At 37.1% G+C, this 25,998-nt stretch overlaps 1 protein-coding gene and 1 gene segment (V, D, J or C); both read right to left on the minus strand.

The window, feature by feature from the left end:
• Positions 1 to 739: 739 nt before the first annotated feature.
• On the minus strand, positions 740 to 3,530 carry LOC118610785. The segment is given in 3 exon segments: positions 740 to 1,906; positions 2,193 to 2,420; positions 2,536 to 3,530. Coding segments are annotated over 3 exon segments (357 nt in total).
• A 14,809-nt stretch (positions 3,531 to 18,339) lies between these two features.
• The window catches only part of AMPH (amphiphysin), a 185,430-nt gene continuing 177,771 nt past the window's right edge, over positions 18,340 to 25,998 (minus strand). For all 4 annotated transcript variants that reach the window (XM_036231028.1, XM_036231027.1, XM_036231029.1 and 1 more), the window contains 3 exons: positions 25,486 to 25,728; positions 23,551 to 23,652; positions 18,340 to 18,938 (listed from right to left, as the gene is read on the minus strand). In XM_036231028.1, coding sequence (XP_036086921.1) covers positions 18,831 to 18,938; positions 23,551 to 23,652; positions 25,486 to 25,728 — 453 coding nt within the window. In that variant the 3' untranslated portion in view covers positions 18,340 to 18,830. The remainder of the gene's footprint in view (positions 18,939 to 23,550; positions 23,653 to 25,485; positions 25,729 to 25,998) is intronic.

Below are 25,998 nucleotides of genomic sequence, written 5' to 3' on the forward strand. Positions count from 1 at the left end.
ATTCTCAGTCAACAGATAATGGAAGTCAGGTTTCTTGGCCATCCCTCACATAGGACTCCTTTAAAAGATGAGAAAGCCCAAGATTTGGGGTACTTCCTATTTTAACACTTTGCCACATTTCTTTCAGATTTTTTACATTTTAAGAAAAAATGTGAAGATGTAGTTGTTCTCGAAGCTCCCAACCCTGTTCTTTCCTTTTTATCCCCATCATGTATAATAACAACAAAAAGTATGATTCCTAGTGTCAAATGATAAAGCTAAAATAATTTAGTAATGAATGAGAAGTCCTTTATTCAAAGGAAGACAATCCATGAACTGGGGGAGTACAGTGCCTCCCAAGCAGTAGAGTACGGTTCCTGAAAAATTTGGAGCAAGGGTGAGTTTTATAGAGTGTTAGAAGAGGCAGCATGTTGGCTAAGGTAGCATATCTGATCTTATCTAGAAAGATCAAGGAACAAGGAAGTGAATACAGAGTCCAGTGCTGACTTGACATTTGGGGCATGGCTGACTGAATAGCAGAGCACTTATAGGAACACAAAAGTTTGGTTTGCTGACTTGGCACCCTGGGCAGGAGTGGCTATTTCTTCGCCCTAGGAATTTATTTTGACAATAGGAATGGTTCTACACACACACACACACACACACACACACACACACACACACACACACACACTGTTTTAGGGGACATTATATAAATTTACTAAGAAACATCAAATAAAATCTAAATAAATAAGAAGGTGCACCATACATATGGAGGGAAAGATTTGAAATGGTAAAGTTATTAAGGGTGAAATACTTAAAGCTTTCTATTTGAGATTGAGATTAGGATAAGAAACTAGTTATCTTCACTTTTATTAAATCTTGTACTGGATGTCATAACTTATGCATTAAGGATGGAAAAATAAATAAAAGTCAGAAGAATTATAAAGAAAGAAACAAAACTGCATTTATTTATAGATTATATGATTGTATACCCAGAATTTAGAAAAGAATCAATGAACTAAATTAGAATTGATAAAGAGAATTGGGCAAGATTGCAGGGTATAGTACACACATACCCTCACAGAACTGATTGCATTTTTCTATACTAGTAACAACTGAGATTTTAAAACATTAAATTTAAAATTATTACAAATCTATTTCCCTTGATAGTCATGGCTGGTCCCCCAAACAACATGATGAGCCCCCGCCGTTTTCTCTGGGTAATGATTGGATAAGTGATTCAGTACAAGAGTACAACTGGCCTTCCCATCTTTTCAGTTTCTTCTTCATCTGGGTTAATTTTATGTCCTTAAACACAGCCTAATTTGGGAGCCACAACCTTTTCCAATATGACATTTCAATTTAAATATATACTATTAACTGATTGTTAATGCAAAGTGTCCTTTAATTTTAATTATTGAGAAAAAGTAATCTTATAAGGCTCAATCAAGTTTAAGACTTGGTTGTGTCAATGTTAAGGAGTAGAGATGGAAAGGAGTTTGGTTTTATTTGTTTAAGAGAACAGTTCTGGCTATGGGCTGAACTGCAAAAGACAGTATAGGTGTAGAATACAGTGACTGGCATATTTACCACAATCACTTTTTTTCCCTATATTTTTACTATATGAACAGCACCCTAGTTGGTTATGGTGAAGGAAATTGTCTGAAAGAGAAATCAAATAATGCTTGAGGTTTTTATGATGTCCAAAGTTTTCATTCTTTCATTCTTCTCATACTCCTGAGTAATGAATGAGCTCCATTCCCAGCCATTTTCTCTGGATAATGATTGGATAAGTGATTCAGTACAACAATATAACTAGCCTTCCCATTTTGTTCTCCTCAATGTCTGCCTAGCAGACCAACTCTAGGTGACCTTGTCTGTCCTAGGAAGCAGGTTAAGTGGACTCCATCAGCACCTAGGAGAGCTGAAAAAAGATATGTTATCTGCCAGATCACTTGCCTAAGGCCTGGAAATGGAAGTTTAGTCATTAGGACCAGGCTGGGCATTGAGCTCAGAATTTCTCTTTGTTCCGAGTACAGTGGAGTTGAGCAGGAAGTGGGGTGGGGGCTGGCCTACTCTTGACAAGAAAAATTTTCAGTATAGTCTAGGGAGGTCTGAATCACTGTGCTTCTCCCACGCAGCACAATAATACACACCAGAATCACTTTCTTCTAGATTTCGGAGTACAAATTTACAGCTCCTCCCCGTACCTTCATAAGCATGATACTTTCCTGAACTGATTCCTCCTTCTACAACAACCTTTGAACTGGAGAAATGGTAGTAGAGAAGGTGTTGTAGGGCCATCCCCTCTTGGTATCGGTACCAGTGGATGTAGTTGACGCTTTTTGGAAGACTATCACAAGTGAATACAGCAGTCAACCCAGTTGGCCTGGTTACTGACATCTTTCTCCCTTCCAAGTTGGAAGAGACCTGAGTGACTGCAATGGGAACAAGGACAAAAAAATAATGAGAAAGAGATAATAGTAATTCCTTAGTCTGGCCTCCTATTGCCAAAAGAAAAAAATCCCAGGAGCATCTATGTAATACACTTACCAGTAGCCAGAAAAGCTAGAAAGAGAACTGGAATCTGCAGCATGCTTTCTTCTCTTGGGCATTCGAAGAAAAGGGACCAGATGATAAGAGATTCAGAATACCCTCTCAAAACTCAAATCTTACAAAAAAAAAAAAAAAAAAAAGCAATCCATAGGACAAAAAGTAGTGCCTTAGAGCTGAGTTTTGGGACAGATGTTACAGGCCTGGAAGCAACTGAGGATCTCTTTTATGAGACAACCAACCTAATTACCCAGAGTGGTTGGATGCTGGGGGAGGCCAGGGGAGGAGCCATGCCTCTCTGTTTCAACCCATTTTTTAAATCCTGTCCAGTGGCAAGCAGAGAGCAGGCTCTCTCCAGAAGAAGAATAGCCAAGAGCCCAAAGAGCACGGAACTGCAAGCAGATGGAGTGCCAACATGGAGCACATGGAGGGGGAAGGAGAATCATGGACAAAGCTTGCCTGTTCCCTAGTGGAGTGAGCAGTCCTAAGTCAGGCTAACCTCCATGAAATTCAGTTTCCACATTAATGCTTCTGCCATGGTCTTGTCCATTGATGAAACATCTTTATTCTTGCCCTGAACAACCTCATTTTTACATCTGTAAGTAACCTTTGAGGCAACCAATGGAAAACCTGATAAGCACTGAAACTATTTTATTAAAAAAAAATTAGAATCAGTTATTCTGGTCTACATTTGACTCTCCTCAAAGGTAAATAGATGTACGTGTGTGTGTGTGTGTGTGTGTGTGTGTGTGTGTGTGCATGCACGCGCATACAGTGGATCAATGTGTTTGAGAATTTCTGTTCATTGCCAAGTAAAAATGATGCCTCATACAGGATTGCCAGATTTAGTTAAGGGAAAAAAGCTCAGGGTACTATGAAATTTTGGGGCCTTCCCAAACTAAATAATTATTTGTTGTTTATCTGAAATTCAGGGAAATGTAAATCAAAACCGCAATACGATATCACCTGCTGGAATGGAAATTATCAAAAAGACTAAAAATGTATACTTGAAACTAATTTAAATAAATAAAATTTTTTTTAAAAAAACTAAAAATGACAAATGTTGATGAGGATGTGGGGAAAAAGGAACCCTTTTGCTCTTTTGGCAGGAATGTAAATTTCCCCCATATAAAACAGTGTGGAAGTTTCTCAAAAACTTAAAAATAGAACTACTGTATGACCCAGCAATTCCACTTCTGGGTATATATCTGAAGAAAATGAAAACACTAACTTGAAAAGATATATGTACCCTCCCCCGCCCCCAGTTCATTGCAGCATTATTTACAAAAGCCAATATATGGAAGCAACCTAAATGCCCATTGATAGACAAATGGTCAACAAAGAACTGGTACATAAATACAATGGAATAGTACTCACCCATAAAAAAGAATAACATCTTGCTATTTGCGACAACGTGGATAGACCTTGAGGGCGTTATCTTAAGTGAAATAAGTCAGACAGAGAAAGACAAATACCATACGATCTCTCTTATACGCTTATATGTGGAATCTAAAAAACAATTTAAAAACCAAGTTCATAAATACAGAGAAAAGATTTGTGGGTAGGGAGGTGATGGGGAGTGGGAGAATCGTAGAACTGTTTTTTGTTTGTTTGTTTGTTTACATAGATTTAATTTTAAAAAATACATACATTCTAGAAATTTTTTAAAAAGATAGGCAAAATGAAAAAAGATAGAAAATAGACAAAAATAAAAGACATGAACTATTATTGCACACACAAAAAAGGAGCAATAAACATACTGAAAAGTATTTAAACACACTTTGACTAAACATTTCCACTATGAGACAAAAATAGAAATGTGCACCAGCATCACCAGTACACAAGGACAAGAGTGTTCATGGTAGCATTATGATAATTTCCCCCAGAGTGTAAAGATCCATCATTTAATACTTGAAAGAGAAAAATATATGATGTTTGCATGTAATACAAAACTGTATAACAATGTGAAATAGTAAACTACAACAATATAAGTAAGTCTTACAAACTGTTGGAAAAAAGTTAACAGAGTATACACAGAGTGATTCTGTTCATATAAAGAAAAAAAAATGAAATTCAAATTTACTTAGGCAGCCTGTATTTTATTTGGCAGCCTCACCCCAGGAAATGGACTAATATGTGCTATTTATTTGGATTTAGCAATGGATAGATGGGCGATCAAACAAGTACAGTAAAATCATGGTAGAATTTAAGTGGTGCATATACAGATTTTTTCCTACTATTTTTATAAATATATTTGGATATATGTTTAAATATTCATAATAGAATGTAGAAAAATGCTCCTCTGGGTCATTGTTTTGGCTTCTCTCAGGTGATTCATTTTCTGCTGTCATAACAGACAGCTGGGTAGTCAGGGAGAGAGGGGACTCCAGCTGATTTTCCTTTTGCCTTGGGAGCCACATTGCAGGGGACGTGATGCTCTGAAAGCAGGGAATTCGAGGTTGTTATGCAGGAAGCAAGCTCAAGTGCCTTGGAGTCTAGGAAAATCCTTGCTGGAACAGAGGTCTTGGGGTTTTAAATTAAGAAAGAAGAAAATTGCCATCACAATAGACTGGAAAGAAAATTTGTAAAACAAAAAAGTAATAAGAGAACCTACTCCACCAGAATATTAAAAGAACTGTAAAGCTACAGTAGTAAAAAGAATGCAATATTGGCACTAAAGTGTATTCTTAAAACAGAATGTACTCTAAGTGGGAAAGCACGGGGGGGGGGGGGAGAGGGGGGAAGAGGAAAAAAGGAGAGAGAAAGAGAAAAAGAAGAAAAATAAAGAAAAAAAATCTTAAATTGCATTTTATCCTCTGGGCCTAGTGTGGTTAGTGGTAATTATGTTTATATTTAATTTTTTATAAATTTATGTTGATACTGTTAGGAATCAAGATTTTACTATAAGTGACAAATGCAAATATAAATTTTTAAAAGTTTAGTAAAAATCCTATGATTTATGTTTTCAATTACTTTTTTCTAAAAATATGTTTTTTACCTATCAACTAAAAAAACTAGAAAGCTATAATAATCCAGAAAAAATGATCACTCCTAGCATCTCTATTGTGATATCAAATACTATTTTTCACTAAAAGTACTGGGGCTTAATTGAGAAATGGTTGAATCCAGGACTGGGCAAGAGATGTACAAGACGAACCTGTGACATTTGTCTTGCTTGAAAGCAAAGAAGCTATCAGAGAGAATGGAGATCATGTCAAAGGATACCTTGCAGTGGTTCTCACTGGCCATATAGAGGACAATTTGAGCACCAAAAGAATAATACCTAAACAAAATATTTAAAAACAATATAGAAAAACATAAGAGTTCATTGGTAATACTAAAAAAAGTGCAGGTTGCTAAAGTAGTATCTCATTATTCTAAAAACAGAAATAAGAAAAGAACCAAACATTCACCTTGCCATTTCCATACCACAGAGCTTAAGAAAGTCCTTCTTTATGGAATTATTATAACCAACAAATATAGGGGAAATCTTAAAATTAGAAAATGACCATAGTGTAACTTCTAATGATATACTGGATTTTTATAACTATCATTAACTGATTTGTAGCTCTATCACTTACATTAGCTCTTTGTCTCGCTCTACAGCTCTATTTCTCTATCTCCCCCATTGCTTTCTCCACCACTCTTTATATCCTTCTCTCTATACTACGTCCACAACTCTTTTCTCTATTTCCTATTACTATCCATCCCTCCATGTTTTTCTCTCTTTCTTTCCCTGTCCAACTCTGACTCCTTCTTCTCTATTTCTCTTTACCTCTCATCTTATTGCATCCTTATTTCTATTTCTGTCTTTCTATCTCTTATCTATCCCTCAATATTTTCTTCTATATTTCTTTCTCTTTGAATCTATCTGCCTATGTCTACTACCTTTATTTTTCTAATTCTCTATTTAAAGCTCTCATCTATTTTACAGTATATCTCCATCTCTCTCTTTATTTATAAAAATAAATAAACAAAAGCCATGAGGATTCTCTCCATGATCAAAGTCCTCTCTTTCCATTTATTCTCATAGTCATAATAATTCCTTTAAATTCTTTGTTATCCCAACATATTTGTCATTTCAAGATTGACATCCGTTAACTGGCTTTTCCATATCAAAGTGCTGAGATTTTCCTGGTTCTTCATATATTGTTATTTTGGATTGTATTCTGTACATTTTGTATATTATGTTATGAGGCTCCAGGCATTGTTTAAATATTAAAGAAAACGTGGAATTTGTTGCTGTTGTTATGTTGTGTTTTGTTCTGTTAGCAGGCAATCGACCCAGCAAAGGGTTGCAAGTTCCTATCTGCCTTTTGTGGGTAATTCTAGTTAGTGCAGTTTTCAAAGTCTTTGCAGTACTATTCAGAACTGTCCTGTGTGTGCAGCACCCAGGGGCCAGTCTAGCACCTGGGCAGTGGTCTGCATCTAGCTCAGTTAGCAACAGTTAGCAAAGTCTTTAGTGGCTGCTTAGGGTCATACATATGCATGTGCAACTAAGGGGTGAAACAAGTTGTTCAAACGCCGTCGTATAAATTTTTTTCTTAATTACTCTCTGCTTTGCAATCTCTATAACATTTCCCAATTCACATGGTCCTCCCTCCTGTTCTCTGGACAGATAAGTGGAGCTTTAATGTACTTGATCTGCTGTGTGTTTCCTGCAACTGTATCTGCTTTTGCAGTCAAGCAGAGAGAGGATAAAGAGAAAACAAAAGCCAGCAGGATTCTCTCCATGCTCAGAGTCCTCATATTCAGGGATTATAGTTGCATTTGACATGGAAAAAAATTCTGAAAAAATTTTTTAATTAAATTACAGTGGCAAGAGAATGAGAGAAAGACAGACTGCTAGTCCATCAATGGCTGCTGACCAATTAAAAGAAGATTTCTCACACCCCTGTGTTGCCTATTGGAATTAGATTAACTTCCAGGTGGTTATTTCTGAAGATTATTTTAGCTAGGCACACTTGAACTCCAGGAACCTCTGCTTGTTTGCATGCGGGTTATCGGGACTTCTGTCTCAGTTAACCTGCAGGAACTGACATTTCTTTATGAGGTACTCCACTGTCCAAGAATTGGCCTGCTTCACCTTCCCCTACCCTTTGTCTATAGCTCATGTAAATTCTTTCTGACTGCCTCGTTCTTCCCCCTTCCACATACTCGATGTATAAAAATGCTTGCAAAACTCTGCTGGGACAATGTACGTGTTGTTTTTTCTACCTAGCTGCGCTGCTGGTGGTTTAGTACCCATGCTTCAAGACTGGTCTTTTGGCTAGAATTTTTGGTTCAATAAAACCTTACTTACATAATGACTTTCAGCCATGTAATTAAAATTTTTTAGTTTAACATATTCAATAAGAGACATAGGGCCAAATGCTCACCGGAAAATTTTCAGAACTAGAACCCACTCCTTTCACTGTGAATTCATATATCCTCAGTCAAGAGGTACAGTTTTTTCCCCTACTTTTGAAAATAGGTGGAAGTCTGTAGTTTCAGTTCTGAGTCTACACCTCAAGAGGGCTAGCTCTTTTGGATTCCCACCACTATCCTGAGAACAAGTCCCAGCTAGTTGCCGGGGTCTGAAATACCACATGAAACAGAGCTGATTCATTTGAGCCCAGACTATCTTGACCAGCCAGCCCCTAGCCATCCCTCAGTCAACCAACATGTGTCCAAGCCCAAGCAAGATCAGCTGAGCCTGGCCTGGAATAGGCATAACAGCCAAACTGACCCATGGGCTTGTGAGAGTTATAAATGGTTGCTGTTTTAAGCCACTATGTTTTGGAGTGTGTTATACAGCATTACTGTGAAATAGTATAAATAGATAGGTAGGTAGATAGAAGGTAGATGGTAGATAGATCGATAGATAGATAGATAGATAGATAGATGATAGATAGATAATATATTAATAAAAAAGTTAGAAATACATGCATTGTAATATATTATATAAAATACAAAATATATACATATGCATATACATATGTAACAATATATAAATGTATAATATGTAATATGTAATATATAATATGTAATGTGCTTAATATATGGCACATGTAATGTATAATACATTATATATAATACAATAACATGTATATATGTATATCTAGTTGTCCTGGGGTCTGTGGGATATAGGCTTATTGCTCCGGTCAGCCCGCTATAATGAGAAACAGAGTCTAAGCTCATAAATGTAAATTACTTTGTTGGCTTTTCCTGATTGTACTTGTCACATATAAAGATATCAGAATTATTATGGTGATGATAGAAGAACTGTCGAAAACATTGCCGCCTTGGGGAGATGGTTATAGCATACAAACTATTGCTTATATTTATATTTTAGCTGTCTGTGAACTATTACCTAGCAATAATATGGGAAACAGTTTACTTATCATGAATTATCAGAATTTCCTATAATTACATGACCTTTAAGTAAGTGTCTGTCTCTCTATGTTGTTTTGTGACCACAGTGAAGCAGGTCAGTAATGATGGTAACAAGATTCATGAGGGCACAAACCTCTATATCAAGGGTACTTGGAGAAAGGCCTAGAATATGGTAGGCATTTAATATAGAATTGTGGGACAACTTATTACATGTGTGTTTTGGAAGATTCTTATAAGGATGTAAAACTGAATTATACAGTGTGTGTTCTTTTCACAGAAGATTCAAAAAAAGCTGTCAGTGAACAGAATTTTCATACAGTTAGTCTGGGTTGGGATATAGATGGGAACCAGTGACAATTATGCAAATCATTACTTGTCACACCGGACTAAAATGGGAGTTGACAGTGGAGAAAAGAGGAAGGCAGACTAGGTAGACAAAGGGGGCCCAGTTCATGTTCCCAAGCCTTGTGCCATTCTATTCCTCCAACTGATTCCTAGAAAGCAGCAGCTTCTCCTGCTAGTGCTCTGACAGGACTGGGCCAGGCACAATTTCCAGACATGTTGAATGTAGTCCAGAAATCTCAACCAAAGCCTTGCAGCTCATCTGCTTTTCCCGCAGGCTCTGCAGCTGCCAGGTGCATATGGTCTTTTGGGAACTGTCAGCTCAGACCCACTCCACGTGGCTGCCAGCTTTCCAGACTTCCTTTCCTCGTGAACAGTCTAGTCATGGGGCTCAGCCTGTTAGTCCAGCACTCCAGGCAGCCAACAATGTAATCTCATAAACAGTGCGCTGAGGGGAGATGGTCTTTCTTAAGGTGGAGCTGCCAGTGAAAGGGCACTTGGATAGTTTGATGTGAGACTTTGTAATTCTGTGAGGATATGTTGCTTTGGTAAAGATAGAATGACAAGCACTGCCAAGTCCAAGCACTGCCGCTTGGAGAATGTGCATCCTTGAGAAAATCACTGTAAATCGGAATTATAATAATGTTTACTCTGGATATATCATTGCTAGTGATTGTGCCAAGTTGTTTTTTTTTTTAAATAAATACTATCTAAGTCAGTCTTAAGTACCATAATTCTTATAACAATTTAATTATTCAATTAAAATAGTATATAATACTTCAAAGTAGTTATAATCAACCACAGTTGACAAATGAGATAACTGGAATCTTAAATTTCACCTGCTCAGGGTCACTTAAGAGGTAGGTAATGAAGCCTAGATTCAAACCCAGCTCTAAAAAATTCAAAAACCTATTCAATATATACACAGTTTCTTTTTAAACTATAAAATGTAAGGGACCATGAGGAAAATTTCAGAAAGACTATAGAAATTCAAGAATAACTTTCATGTGCCAGTAAGCAAAAAGCACAGGATATTCTTGGGGGAGCATTCACTTACTTAATAGTGGTGGACCTCAAAAAGTAACAGAAACTTCTTCACGTACTTTTGAGCTAATAGTTGATCACCTTCTAGAGAAGACTAATTTTTTTAAAGGTCATGACAGAAGTCATCAATCCATTAAATGACAAAAATATCCTTTATTGAGTGTCAAAGACTGTACATAGTTATCTCTTCCTTGCAAGTATAAACTAGGGATTACTTATCCCCATTTTTCAGGTGTAACAGAGGCTTAGGGAGGTTAAGTGACCTAATGAGGTAGCCTACCTAGTAAAGAGTACACCAAGAACTTGCACCAAGTCTGCCAGTCCCCAAAGCCTGTGCCCGAAATAACCCTTTGGTCTGTTTGTGATCCAGGGATTAATTTCTCTTTTCATTGGGCTCTTGTGTTTGAATGCAAAATGTTATGTTGTTATACTCTCTCTTCGTTTTCAATTCCATACTTCCTGCTTAAAAAGTATTTACTTAGTTACTTATGCTAACTTCTAGCACCCCCTCCTGGCCATTGAAGGTATGTTATACATGTCCTCTTTCTCTGTAATGGAGCCTCTTTGAGGTCTATTAACAACAAAGACTCAGCATAATAAATGAAAAGGCCCTCAAAAGCAAGGCAGGAAACCTGTTTTTCCAATTGTATTCTTAACGTATTTGGTAGTTGTAGGTAAGCGACTCCTCCTTACAAGGTCCCCACTTCCCTAGTCTCAAGTAATAAGATTGGGTAATATTTATGGTCTCTTCCAGTTCTAATAATTTGAGATTCTGAATTAAACTGGTACTTCAGATATTGAAATAAGTGTAGCAGAAAGAAAAAGGGAAGTTTATCATTTCTATTTTGATTCAACAATGATTTATGTTGCTTTCTTCCTCTTGATTTGATACTGCTCTAGGAATGTTCTATTTGGGTATGATCCTTGACAAAAACACATTCATTCCTAAGAGATTTGTGAGGGCATGTATAGCCCTTGGCTTTGTTACCTACCCTGAACACTACACAAGGGCCTTACTCCAGCAAACTTATTTCAGGCCAGTGTAAAGGCAATGCTCAAAATCCCACATAGGGGGTTGTGAACAGCTTCATTAAGAGAGTCCATGTACACACGCATGCGTGCACACACACGCATGTCCACACACAGGTACATGAACACAACTACAGTAGATCTCAAAGGCTGATTGTGTTGATTCTTACAGGTAATTGGTCCTGGTCCTGTCTATAAATTAAAGAGAAGGCCCTTAGTAAATCTAAATATACATACAACGTATAATTCTCTTGGGGATATTTGAAATTTGTCGGATGTCTGCACCGCCCCACTATGCTTCAACTTCATTTTTTTAGAATTTAAATTTTTTTTTGTTTTGTGGTTTTAAAAATCCTAATTATCAAAAACATGCTTAAAATGCCTGACTAAAGGATGGGGTAGTTTTTTATGGTTTAGAAAATCTCTTGGCTAAAAACTAAATTTTCACGTCTCCTTTCATTTTTATATCACTAAGCTCCCCGTTGTTTGTGTCAGTTCCTGAATCCAGGGCTCTTAAATATGGTAGTATCCTCATTTCAGGTTTGCTTCAATTGTCTTGGAGAAGAACACTGCCTTAAGGGTGAGGGCAACTCCAAGACCAGTGCACAATGGTCAGGGCCAGCTAGGTGTCAGCTGGCAGCCAGTGTGTCTGGCTTTTCCCTGAAGAAGGAAAATGTCTCATTGTCCACAAGCACTGAAGGAAATGAATAAATTCCCTTGTGTCACCTTGATCTTAATTGAGTAATTGAAATCACTCTCTAAGGGTTATGGGCTGTCATAAATTATATCTCAAAGTTTAAATTAGAACTTTCAACAGATTATCCTGAAATCAGTGCTCTGAGTCGCTCCATGGTATATATTTTTTTTATTTATTCTTGATTTTTTTTGGGGCTTATGGTTTTTAACCTGAGTTCTCATATTTCTGTCAGATCTCTCAGTGCATATCACACTGTCATCATGAATCTGTGCCAGTAATGTTATATAACTTTGTATACTTATTTTATTCTTTTCCCCCTTTATTTCCCATTTCAGTTCCTTCATGAATGCTCAATCTAATGTGTATGATGTATGTTCTTCGAGCCTAAGCATCTGTGGAAACTATAGGGTATTGTTTGTGATTAATGTATTTTTACATTTATACAAATGGCTTACCATCATATCTTTCCATGTCCATACATCTGTCTGTACACCTAATTCACTCCTCCTCTCTGCTGCTCATTACTCCACAGCTGTAGCCACTGTGTTGTGTTCATCCACTCCCCAATGACAGGCACTTTAACTGCTGCCCACATCTGGCTATCACCAACAATGTGTGACAGACACCTCGGAGGATCTCTTCATGCCCAGAGTATTTCTTGGGACTGTCATCCCAGGCTTGCTGGACACAGAGACTACACAGCCATATTTTCACTAAATCCTACACTGGACTGTGTTATTCAACATTTTAACTTTTAGCAACCAGATGGCTATCTAACAGTTTCTCATTGTTTTATTGGCACTGGTCTGATTATTGGAAGCTGAAGGTCTTTTTTTCTGGCTGGTATCCATTGAAGTGTCTCTGGAGACTTGCCTATTAATATCCTTTAGGTACTCAAACAGGAGGGTTAAAGCCTATGTGAGAGTCAGGTTACCCGGGCTCATGCCTGGCCCTGCCAATTACTGGCTGCGTGACCTCGGGTAACTTTCTTCATATCACTGCACCTTAGTTCCCTTATCAGCAAAAAGTAAAAATAGCAACTACCTCATAGGTTTCTGAAGATTAAATGAACTGATACATGCAGAATACTTAGGAGAGTGTCTGACAAATAATGAACAAGCAAAAAAAGTTACTTATTATATTTACTATTTACATTAGTAACTTACTAATATTATAAATATAAAAATTATAAACAATTAAATTATTAAATTTATATTAAGATTAATGATTATTATTATAGTTGAATGTGTTTATGTCTTCTAGACAGTCATCCTTTGCAAGTTTTGGCTGTTACAAATATCCTCAGCCAGTCTATCATCTAACTTTGTCTAAAGTAAAAACTTTTATAGTCAAACTTTTTTGAGTATGTACTTTGGAGTCTTGTTTAAGAAAAATTTCCCCTCTTTAATGTCACAAAAACATTCTGTAATTTCTTATATACTGAATTTCAGGTTTCAGTCCATGCTGATCCTGGGATTAGAATTTCTGGACTTCCCTGAACTAATTGATCACACGCCCTCTCGTTTATTTGCTCAGCGAACTTGTATATAAGGTCTCAGGACTGCATCCAGAATACGGAGAAGGTTTATGGAGAGCTTATTGGGTAGTCAGGGAAATGAAGGGCTAAATGTTATCAGTTTTACACTAAATGAATTAAGAGAGCAGAGGAATAGACTGATGGAGAAGGTTTTGTTGAGGTGAGACCTGAGCTTGAGGGAAGAAGGAGTTGCAGGGGCAAACAGAGGAGGGGAGGGCATTCTAGGAGAGGGAGGTTGTAACCTGGTAAGCAGAATGTAGAGGTGCAGTGCCAGAGCAGATTAAGACAGTGAGGAGACTTGTCTGAAGGAAGCAGAAGGAAACAGAAGACAAGTATTAGTAAAGACAAGGAGGATTTCGAAAGCCAAACAGAGGTATAGAGATTTGATATGACATACAGTAGATACTCATTATCGGTGTGTGTGTGTGAGACAGAGGGGTGCATGGGGCTGATGAAGAGAAGATGATGAGATTTTGACATCAGTGGATGTAAAATGGTTTGAGGAGTGCAGGCAAGCTGGGATGAAGGGAAGTAGGGAGATCAGGGAGGCAAGAAGAATCAAACGGTCTTCCTTGGCAGGGTGACATCCACTCCTAAGTCAGGTAGCTGGGATTAAAGTGCAGGGTCTCATGATATTGTGAAAGAAGAGACAAAAGCCGGTGTTTGTAGTCTGGAAAATGAAGCACAGAGCAGACTCCCAAATCTCAAGCCTAAGGTTCTGAAGATGGAGGATCCCTCTGTGGCATGCTGCGGTTAGGTGTTGAGAGAGGTTCCATGAGTGTAGTCTTAGTAAATGTAGTCCCAGTGCATAGTAACTGGTGCTTAGCAACAGCTTGGCAAATATTTAATGAATAAATCAGCATGTGGACTTGTTGCAATAATCATATATTCCAAAGGAATTATTTCTGGTCATCTAGTATACAAATTGAGGGATAGAGATTGATACTGTCCCGCTTCACACCCCACTCCAGCATCCACCGGAAGAAGCGAGAAAAATTAGTAAAGGTGACATTGAAAGAACAATCAGAGAGGTAGGAAAACAAGGAAAATTAATATCTTGGAATATTAGAATTTGGAGAAGTTTGGTGGCATCATCGAATGCCACGGAAAGCACTTAGTGGTCACTGGTTTTCTGAGAACATAGCACAAAGATGGAGTTTAATGGTATTTACTAACAGGGAGAGGGTTTAAGGGCATTAGCCACATTGGCAGTGTCCTATAAACAAGGAGCTCCTGCACTGTACAGGGTTTTCTTTGGCATTACAATACATGAGGAAGTGGTTATCTAGAGTTAACAGCAGACCCACCATGGTGGGAGTTGGGGAGGCTGAATAACCACACAGCTCTGACCCAGACTAAAGGAATAATACAGCCTGAGTGTTGGACCTGAGATCATAGGGGACTGGAATTAACTGGATTTTTGGAAACCAAAAAACATTTTAGATATCTTTTTTAAAAACTTCAAGGTACCTGGCCTTCCTCTCAATTTGCACAGATTTCAGAGTTGTTTTGATTAACTTTTAAACTAAAAACATCAACATGTGCTGCCATTAAGTAATTTTTAAAAAGGATGAATAATGAATCACAAGCTATCTGGATGGACTATTAAGCTTATGCCAGCATTATTTTTTTCAAGCATTTGTGAATAGTTTATCACACTCTTGCTGTGTACCTTGAGGGGTGCTGCCCGTGAACAGCCAGGGCTCACTCAGCCAGTGCTGCATGATGAAATAATTATGAAGTAGGTCTGAGACAGGCAGTAGTCAAGGATGACTAGAACCACTTGGCTCTCAATTCTCTAAATCTGCTAAGAGAATCTTGGTCATCATTTTCTCCATGCAGCTACCAAACGTCTGCTTCAACTGTTTCGAGTCCCAGGAAGAGTCTACATCATGCTGGGAAGGCAGGAGCTATACTACCACGTAGGGAAAACTGTATAATCGGCTCATCTCTAAGGGTTGGCACAGAATGTTTGTAAGATTTTTGTTGGGTTTCAAGTAAAAACCAGAAGGCAGCTTGGGCTCTTTTGAAAAGGAGTCTAGAAAAACAAATCAGTCCATTTCTAAGGCTTCGAGGTGTTTGGCCATGCGATTTGTGCAGCATAAAGCACTGAGCTTCAGTCATCTTTAAACTCATTGATTTATCATAACTTTGGAAGTTTCTCAAAGGCTTTTTCTTTAATGGGCCATTAGAATGGGTCAAGGGGTCATGCTGGAATTTTTCTAATAGCCTGATTATAGGCCTCTTCAAAGGGCTCCAAATTCTGAACGTGCACACTCTCCCTGGCCACCCAAGACAGGATGGCTGTGGTGTTCCAGTTCACTCGAAAGCTGTGCCAGCTTTGTCACAAAGAGCAGAACATGATGGAAGCAATGTGACCACATGGTGCATGGAACTCTTCCCAGGGCCCTATCTATGCTGAGATAGAGTTAAAAATTCAAACCACCAGAGGGCTTTGCTTTGCGATTTTATAACTCACTCAGGTTTAAATGCATGTCTACATGTGATATTGGTAGGAATGCCAGAAGGTTTATATTTAATAAAACCACAGGCTTTCTTTATCTGATTCTTTGGAGCTCCTTTAAACTATTTGAAGGTATGAGTGTCACTGGGTTTGTAAAGTATAAGAAGAGGCTCATAAAAGACTTCTTCGGTCAAGGCCCTTTGGAATAAAGCATAGCTATAAACTCAACAATGAATGACCAGGTGATGTCTTACCATGGTTTGGTGGCCTGAGAACTTGAATTAGACTAACTGACAAAGGAAGTGGAAGGAACTTCCAAACTAGTAACCACAGGAAGTCCTTGAAACTAATCACATGTCCCTTAGAAAATCCACTGAAATGGAAATGAATGTTTACTCCATATTTACAGACATTTCTGGAGAATACCACTATCTCATCTTTTACTCCCTCATCCCCTTAATTTTCACTGCTTTGGAAAATCCAGGATCTTGAAAATTCCTGAAACAAGTAATCTGACCACTTTTATTTGGTGTTAAATTTTTTTAAAGGTTATATACCAGGACAAAATAGCTAATTAAAAACATGTCATTTTGGAATAACTTGTTAAATTCATCTAGGAATGTTGTAGGTGTGGGCTAAACTTATCTAACAAGCTATGTCCTGGAAAACTGTACACGTTGAGAGCTGCTGTGGGGAGGAGTGTGAGACAAATTTCAGAGGAGCTGCTCCAGGAGACACGCCAATTATCTTTATAGAACATTAGGTGTATTTTATAGTAAGAACTACTTTGTCAGTCTTAGCTTTCAACCTCTCATACATATTTTCAATGTCAAGAATGGCTTTCTACTATAAATCTTACAATGCTGCACGTTATTTGCTGAATTATTAGTTATGCCACTGGGCAGTGCATGTTATTTTCTGGCACTAGACTAGCATTCATGATGATCCAACTTCCCTGACAATTAGCTCCTGGAAATACCTTGGGTCAATAATAGCTATTTCCTTATTAACGTTCAAATATCAAAAGCAGTAATCCACCAGAAGCTAAACCATGCATCAGAAATACATACCAAAATTTAAAAAATTAATAATGCGCATTCCACTGTGTGCACAGAATTATACTGGCAGAATAGAGTCTAAACCAAATGAAAGGTTTTTGTTTTAAGAATTCTCTTCCATAAACAATGATCCAGTGAACTGACTTTCCTATTTCATCTCATCTTTTTCTCTTTTTCTGTACCTACAAAAATAAACATGTCAGAAAGAAAGGTGACCAAAAAATGAGGCTGGTATGAGAAAAAATTGTTGATTATGAATGTTGTCAGATTTTCTATGATAGGCAGACTGGGAGCCATAGCCTCCCAGCTGTTCTTTGTGCTGTAGTGATTGCTGGGCAGTAGGGACTACTGAGTGACCAGTAATGATTGGAATGGAGGGGCTAGGGCAAGAGAGGGGACTGTGGAGCACAACCCAGAGGAACAAGCAGATTTCTGCACAAATAACAACTTCAACATCAACTGTTTCAAGTAGTGCATCCAACTGAGACAAGCTTTCCAAAACAAATGACTCATCAGAAGGAACTGGGGTGATGGCTGGAGCTGACCAAAGGTTTATTTGGAATGACACAGCACTGGAAACATCATTACAGATGATCTGTGGATACAGCATACATCACCTATCTTATTTTAGGACAATCCGTGAAGATGAGTTGCATAAATATAAGGAGGTGGAAATATAGAGGAACTGTTTTAAGTGTTCTTTTGGGATGAGTTTATATGCCCCGTCATTTAGTAAATCTCCAAAAGGCAGAAGTTAAGAAGTTAGCCTGCCTCCAGCCACAGCTGCCCAATATCTAGAGAAGCAGGCTACTTTCTCCAAAGGGGCAGCAGCTCTGACATGCTATTTGTCATCGCACCCTGAAAATGCACATTACAAACACAGATACTGTCAACTATTTTGGCAATGAGATGTCTGGTTTTGCTCTCAAGCAAAACTACAACTGTAATGCCAGACAGAGTAAGAGCAATGCATGTATCAATGACACTTGAGAGGCAAAGAGCTACAATGGAAAGGAAAGAAAGCAATTATGTATATGTCATTTTGTGCATACACATAGATCTAGGAGTGATGGAACTAGCTTGTGTAACTGTGTGTGTGTGTATGTATATGTGTGTGTATGTATGTGTATGTGTATATATATACATATATATGTATATATATGTGTGTGTATGTATGTATGTGTGTATATGTATGTGTGTATGTGTATATATATATATATATATATATATATATATATATATATATAAAGAAAGAGAGACATGTGTTGGAAAAGAACATTGAAAACTTTTGCAGCAGTTTAGTTTTAAACACAGTAAACTTGAAAGGGAAAGAGAGCGTGCACGTGCTCACACCTGTGCTGAGGAATAAGATAATCTTGTACTACTGGATAATTCATCATCTCTCCTGCAGGGTAGCCACTCAATACCACATACTTGGTGCAGAGAAATTAAGGTTCTGATCTGGAGAAAGCTACTTTAGAATTGACGGGTGGGAGTCAAGTACAAGAGTATCCACAGCTTGGACAAAGCACAAACAAACCTGTTCTCAATAACATGGGAGCCAGTAAGGATTTTTTCCTTTCGTTTTTTTTTTTCTTACACTTTTTTTGTACACATGCTCCATTGATATATCCTTCTAAGCACTGTCTGGCATCAGTCTGTAAGAGTGTAATAGCAAAGTGAACTCTTCAGGGTTTCATGAAGATTTAAAAACCCAGTAACCAGGCTCTTTCTACAATACTTTTGGCCCTAATCCAGGCGCCGGGTGAAGTTCTCTGGAAAGAGGCCTTTGTATGTGGCAAGGTCTCTGTACTGGAGCCAGTCTGATTCCTTCACTCCTACCAGCCAGCCTGCATCCTACAAGACAAAGACAAGGCTTTCAAGGTCTGCTGCTGGGATAAACTGCCAACAATATAATAATATGTTTAATTAAGTGGTGTGGTTCTGCATCAGGATGTTACATTACATACAAACTTCTGTGCTGAGATCAGTGGGAAGGCTAATTGAGGTTGATATTAATATTACAGATTTGTATAAAGTACAGGTAATTGATGCTAACCAGATTATGACAGGAATTCTTAAGAGAAAAGGATTAGAATTATAGTCAGTATGAAGAGAAGAACAGCATGTGAAAGCATGTCTTACATGGGAATGCTTCCTGTCCTATGGGTCATAGTGAAAAAAAGGCTTGAGGACCCTGGGTTACCATACAGTGCTAACAAGTCCATGGAAATTCTCATATTTCATCCTGAACCACTTGCTAATAAGAAAGAACTCTGTCCTTCAGTTCATACCATATAACCCTAATAAACCACTTATAAACCACTTATAAACTGTCAGGCTTATCAAACAATAACAGCTAGATATATATTTCTTGATATTACTGTTGTTTGTTGTTGCTATTATATCCAATTTTTCAACTTCATATAAAGTAGAAAGTGGTTTGTAGTCATAATATTCTTGTTGGAAATATTCACATATTCTTTATAAATTATTCCTCATAAACATCGATCTTGTAGAAGCATCATCATAGAAATGCAGACAGTTAGTCAAAGAAATGTTAAAGAATCCATCTGTGCGTGGTCATACAATATGGGAGATGATAAGTAAAATTGAGAAAGAGGCTGCCATCTGCCTTTGGCCTACGGAAGATAAGCTAAGTCTATGGAAAAAGCTGAGTTGAAGGAACAATAGGAAACATACAGATTGTATGAAGCAAAACTACTGGGAAATGACTATCTTTATTATGTTAACCAACACACGAAAGAGATACCACTTAAGATGAAGAATGGACAGATTTAATCTGAGCCAATTCCCAATATAGTTCAAGTACATCAGATAAAATGAGGTATCAAAAATTAAATGGAGAAGCTGAATACATTCCCTTTTGATATAATCTGAGTCTATAAATTGATGCTGCTGCATAGACAAGAAATATAAGGATTTAGACAGGCCAATTTTTGAACACCAAGAAAAGGATGACTCAAGAAAATAACTGATAATATCTTAGCTGATGAAGAAAAGTATCCTCTTTAAAATTATGATGTTATATATGTGAAGGACAAAGTTACACTTCGAGTAAAAGGGGATAACTAAATATTTGCTAAACCTGTAATAAGCACATACAGGATCAGGTTTTCCCTGCAAGTATCTATATTTTATATTTGACTTCATTTACAATGAGTAAAAAAAAAAATCTAATGACACCAAGTAGGGTCATGCATTTTAAAATTGTTTCAATAAAGAAAAAATGTAAATAACTGGCACATAATCAAGAAATATTCCAAAACATATATTCTGATATATAATTTAGATATTAGCCAATATCAATCTTTAACTGAGGCAAATATAGAAAGTTAAAAATTTAACTTCTTAAAATATGTGGTAGATTAAGTATTTCTAGTTTTTGTAAAATGTAAAAATAGCTTGTCTCAGACAAATGCATCTACACAGCACAACTCACTAGAATGACTGTATATTTATATATATCTAATATACATATGTATGGATATATACAACTATATATAAAAATAACTAATCATTACAAAATATGTTTTTATAGTGGGATTGTACATATATAACAACTATTTGAAGGCACTGAGAGTGACTAGAAGCAGGGAGAGTTTGGAGAATATTTAACTCTTGAAAGTAGTATACTGCTCTGAGTGAGGTCATTGTTCGTACAGCTTTCCTCCTGAGGATTCTTCCCCATCCGTGTGATATGGGGCATTCAGAGGATAGATTTGAGGGCTGCCAGAGAAGCTATATTTTTATGGGGAACATCTTGAAAAGGAGAGAGCTACAGAGAAGGTCCCCAAATATGCAGAGATGCTTCCCTGAAATCCTGAGCTGCCCCCAAGCTGTGACTGCATAAGGGGCACCCCAAAGAGCCTGAGGAAAGCAACAGCAGGAAGGCTGAAAAAGGGAGTAGAGATTCAGGAACTGCCAGTGGAGGGGAGACAGAGTTTAGAGTTCAAGTCCCACCAGGTTAGGGGACTTCATAAATCTTTCGGAATTTCTATTGAAAGCCCAGACAAGCTATGTCTTAAAGGTAGAGACAATGTGCCAGGACTATGAATTTATCTAAGAGTGAGGCAAAATTGAAATAGACCCACCCTAACAAAGTATAAAACAAATTTCTGTGAATTCAAGGTAATTATCCAGTAGTTTGAATACCAGCTAGAAGAAATAACCTTCAGAGATAGAAAACAAAATCTGACTCTATGATTACCCACTCTGTCCAGTATCAATTGAAAAAAAAATTTTAGGGATGAGAAAAAATAGAAAAATATGATTCAATGGTAAAAAGCTATCAATAGAAATGTGTCCTGAGATGGCCCAGCTTTGGGAATTAGCAGTAAGAAATTTAAAGCAGTTATAAATATGTTAATGTACTTTAATTAAAAGATGGTAATAATAAGAATAGATGGAAAATATCTGCAAAGAAGTGGAAACTATATAAAAGAACAACATAGAAATTACAGAACTGTGTAAATAATATCCTAACTGAAAAAGTCATAGGATAAGAGTAACAGAAAATTCAAAGTAGCAGAAGAGAGGGTCACTATATTTAAAGATAGATCAATAGAAATTATCTAACCTGAGTACCAGAGAGAAACATTTAACAAAAAAAGAACAGTCATAGACCATCAAGAAGTCCAAGTATATAATTGGAGATGGAAGAAAAAGGGGAAAGAGAGAAAATTTAATAAATAGCAGCCCCAAAGTCTTTAAAATTTAGTGAAAAATATCAGGATACAAGTCTAAGAAGCTCAATGACCCTTGAGTATAAAAATTATATATATAAAAAAAGACCTAAGTGCATTACAGTTGAAATGATGAAAGCCAAAAATACACAGTTCTTAAAATCAGTCAGGAAAAAATATATGATGTGTTTATATTAAAAATTAGGTGTCGTAGAAGAGTAGAGACTAGAAAACAACAGAACAATATTTTTATAGAGTTGAAAGAAAAATAGTCAACTCAGAATTCTTTCTCTAGAAAAAACATATTTAAAAATAAAAATGAATAAAATTTTCAGATGAACAAAAGCTAAGAGGAATTATCGCTGGCAGATCAGCACTACACGAATTGGTAAAGGCTTTTGCCTCTTAATTTCTTTAACAGGCAACTTATGGTTAATATGGTTAATGCAAAAATAAAAATAAAGTTTACATATTATGTTTTATACATTTAAAATATATCTTTCATATATTTTATAAATTTAGAATAGGGTTTTTGAGATAACCAGACACGTTTGCCAGATATTGGTAATTTTTGCTTTGTAATTTTTTTTCTTAAAGTATATTTCAAAGGTTTTAACAATTTTATTAATCTCCTCAAAGAACTATCAGTTGGCTTTATTAATTTTTTTCTACTGTGTGTATTTTTATTGCATCCATTTGTGGGTTCATTTTTATTATTTCCTTCCATCTATGTACTTTGTAAGTCATTTGATCTCTTTTTATCTTCTTAGGCTGAAAACTGAGAAATTAATGATCACTATGAAACACTTTTTAACTTACACTGTGTTTTCTTTGATCAATGAATTATTTAAAAGTGTATTTTTTAATTTTTTAAATATTTGGGGGCTTTTATAGATATTATTATTAATTTCTAATTTAATTTTATTGTGGTAGAGACCCTTTTGTTTGATCCAGCACCTGATCTATCTTGGTAAGAGAAAGAAGAAAACGTGGGACAGGTAAGCCTTAACCTTAAAAGTAGTGACTTTATTATTTGGGGGAAGGGCTCATAAATCTCTTTGAGAATGTTATATAAGTTATAGCTCTTCTCTCAAAAAAAACATGTTAATAGGCACATTTACATATTTTGCATACCATTTTAGGGGACGCGAATCTTATGAACAAGAGCAAAATGGAGTTCTCAGTTCCTTAACATAGACCACTGTGCTCGAGGTAATTTTTTCCCCCATAGATGATTTTTTTTCAAAGAATCTTTCAAAATTGAGATATAATTTAAATACTGTGCAATGCAAAGATTTAGTGCAGTGTTCAGTGAGTTTTGACACATGCATACACATGTGTTACTCATGCCCCTATCAAGATATAAAACATTTCCACCCCTAGATGTTCCCTCATGTTCTTTCCTTGTCAGTCTCCATACCTACAGAGGCAACTAATTTTGAAGGGGGGATTTTAGTGCACATGGGTAGTGTCTGCATTTCCTGAAGACTGGTGTTTAAGAGAAAACATACCTAGAGAGTAGATATATAATAAGAAATGGTCATCTATTTGTATAAAAAATAAACAATCTAATAGCATCCCGAAAGAGGTACCCTAAAAACCTGTAATTCTTGGTGTGCTGTGATTGTAATCCCTTAAACTCTTTTCAAAGCTGCCTTGTAGCATCTCAGAAAATGAAAATGTCTTCAGGAAGTCACTGTGTCCAACTGATCCTCAGGAAAAAGCAAATACAGCCTGCAGCACCTTCCAATCTCATTCTTTACCTGGTCGGCTTCTGAATCTGAGGGGATCACCAACACCACGTCACCCCTTTGTAAGGTAAGTTCATCAGAATTTGCTGCCTCAAAATCATGAAGTGCCTCCACCTGTGAAATATTGTAAAAGGACTGATAAGTTAGAAAGAAAAATATAGGTAAAATCGAAGTCTCCCAGTCAGATGATCCTCAGACAATCTTAAAAGCATCTTCGAGATGGATTAAAAAAAGATGAAGATATGTATCACACCCCAAAGGAGGAGAAGGCCTCTGAAGACAAAAGGAAATCTTATTCTGTTTACTTAAAACAAATGCTACAGAATGATTTTGAAGTCATTTGGTTATATACTTAGTAAAGCAATATCTTCTGCTAGAGCTGAAATGTTGTATGTTAATTAAATTTTAATTTGTTATATTTTTGTTAGAGATTTGCATTTTGTTATCACTTATGCTTTATTATTGTTTGTTTTCTAAACTTAACTAAGAATGCCTAGCAGAATGCTTCTCTAACCAAAACTTTTGTCAAATAATTAATGATTTTGAAAACCATCACTTGTGCATTACAATGGAATCACTAATTAAACCCTGTTTTTAATCTCTTTGTAAATAAACTTCCTTCTTTCCCTATCTTACCTTTTAATCATGCCGGTCTGTTTCTTTTTGAAAGATTTCTTTGAAATTTGATTATAAAATTCTTTAAAAAAATAGAAACAATAGTAAAATGAATCCGCATCACACAGTTTGAATAACTATCTACAGTCATACACAGGTTTATTTCTCTCATTTCTGTCTCCTCAACCTCAAGCATGAGATTAAACAATCAATCATCTTTTAAAATGCGTTTTTTTGCATGCAGAATCATAAATGTTGGTGCTGGAAATGATTATTTTAAACTGAAGCTGGGAGAGTGAGGTTTGGTGGTGTTCCTCAGTGTGCACTGCAGGCAGTGAGGAGAGCCAGCAATGGCCCAGCCAGCCTGGCCTTGAGTGGCACATGACATCCTCAATTTCTTGTACTCTAATTCCAACAAAACACAGTGGACACATGACCTCACTCACCACCTGATTTTTCTTCCACATAATTCACCCACCCCACCCCATCTGAAGGAGCAAAGTAGCAGTTGCTTCCTAGTAAGCAGAGAAGATGAAAAAGAGAATGACTATTACTATTCAATCCCATCTCCACATGCACAAAAAAATTAACACTTTTTAAAAGAACAAGTTCTGAATTTTGAAATGTAAAATCAAATTATGGAACTTAAAATTCCCAACCACATTCTATTACAGAGGATTAGCTGTCTTTAACACTTGATTTAAGCCTGTGTTTTTATTTACTGCTTGCTCGCCTGCTCGCTTTATTTATTTTCATTAGGACCCTTCGGTTTCTGAAGGCTCTGAGTAGCCACTTCATGGTCTCTCTGAGCAAAACATTCTGCCCATGAATTTAGGCCTCTTTTTAATTCCTTTTCTTACAAGTCCATTAACATATTTAGTCACTTTTAAAACATTTGTTAGCTCCTTGCTCTGTGTCATGCACCGTAACAAGGTGCCAGAGTTGAGTGGATGGTTTGAATTTCCTGCCTTCCAGAGGTGTATTATCTAGCCTGATGCAGATGAGGCTGGAGGCACCCACAGGGCTCTGTGGGGAGCTTGAGAGGGCACCCAGGTGGAAGCCGTTAACCCACTCTCTACCAAGGGGCATATTGTTTAATTATCTTTTGCTAAAATATGAAAAGACATCACTGTAGTTCTTCCTTGTCCAGTAGCACGGAAATCCTACCATGTTAATATGTGATGTTATGGAGGGGAAAGCAATACAGAGAAAGAAAATGTATTGCAAACAGCAAAATTAAAAATTGGAAAACCCAAGTTTTGATCAAAAGGCCTCAAAGCAAAGGAAGGACAAACAGCCACCAGATTTAGAAAATTAACAAAATCTTAAGACCTTGTAGAGAAATCCAGGAGGCACTTCCTGAAAGGCCTCGCCTGCAGACGAAGTGGAGGGCACTGGCTGGGAGTCCTCAGTGGCTTTCTGCTTGGTGGCCAGTTCTGGTGTCTCGCTGGTGGGGCCTGGAAGAGCTGTGTCTTCGGTCACCTTCTTGGACTCTGCACCTATGGTTATTTCGTGTTCTCCCTCCCCTTCATTGTTGGAGGCAGGCTCTATGACAACAGAAGGGATGACCTTCTCCTGGGGAAAGAAAAATGTGGTGGTGCTGTACATGTGTGGGAGACAAGATGCATCCTCCCTGTCGTATCCTCTTTGGCTCTCACGTTCCCCACCTCTCTCATTCATCTAAATACCTGCTGTTCCCCAAACCTAGCTCAGGCTTTCTAGCTCTTGGGCCTCCTGCCTTGCAGGGCCTTCGTCCTGATGTGGCCTCCTTTCTATCTCTCCTGAGACAAACACCCTTACTGGGATTAATTTCTAGATCTTTGAACATTCCTCCAGTTTGGTAAG

This window comes from Rousettus aegyptiacus, unplaced genomic scaffold (assembly GCF_014176215.1).
Source record: "Rousettus aegyptiacus isolate mRouAeg1 unplaced genomic scaffold, mRouAeg1.p scaffold_m13_p_13, whole genome shotgun sequence".
Classification (NCBI taxonomy): Eukaryota; Metazoa; Chordata; class Mammalia; order Chiroptera; family Pteropodidae; genus Rousettus; species Rousettus aegyptiacus.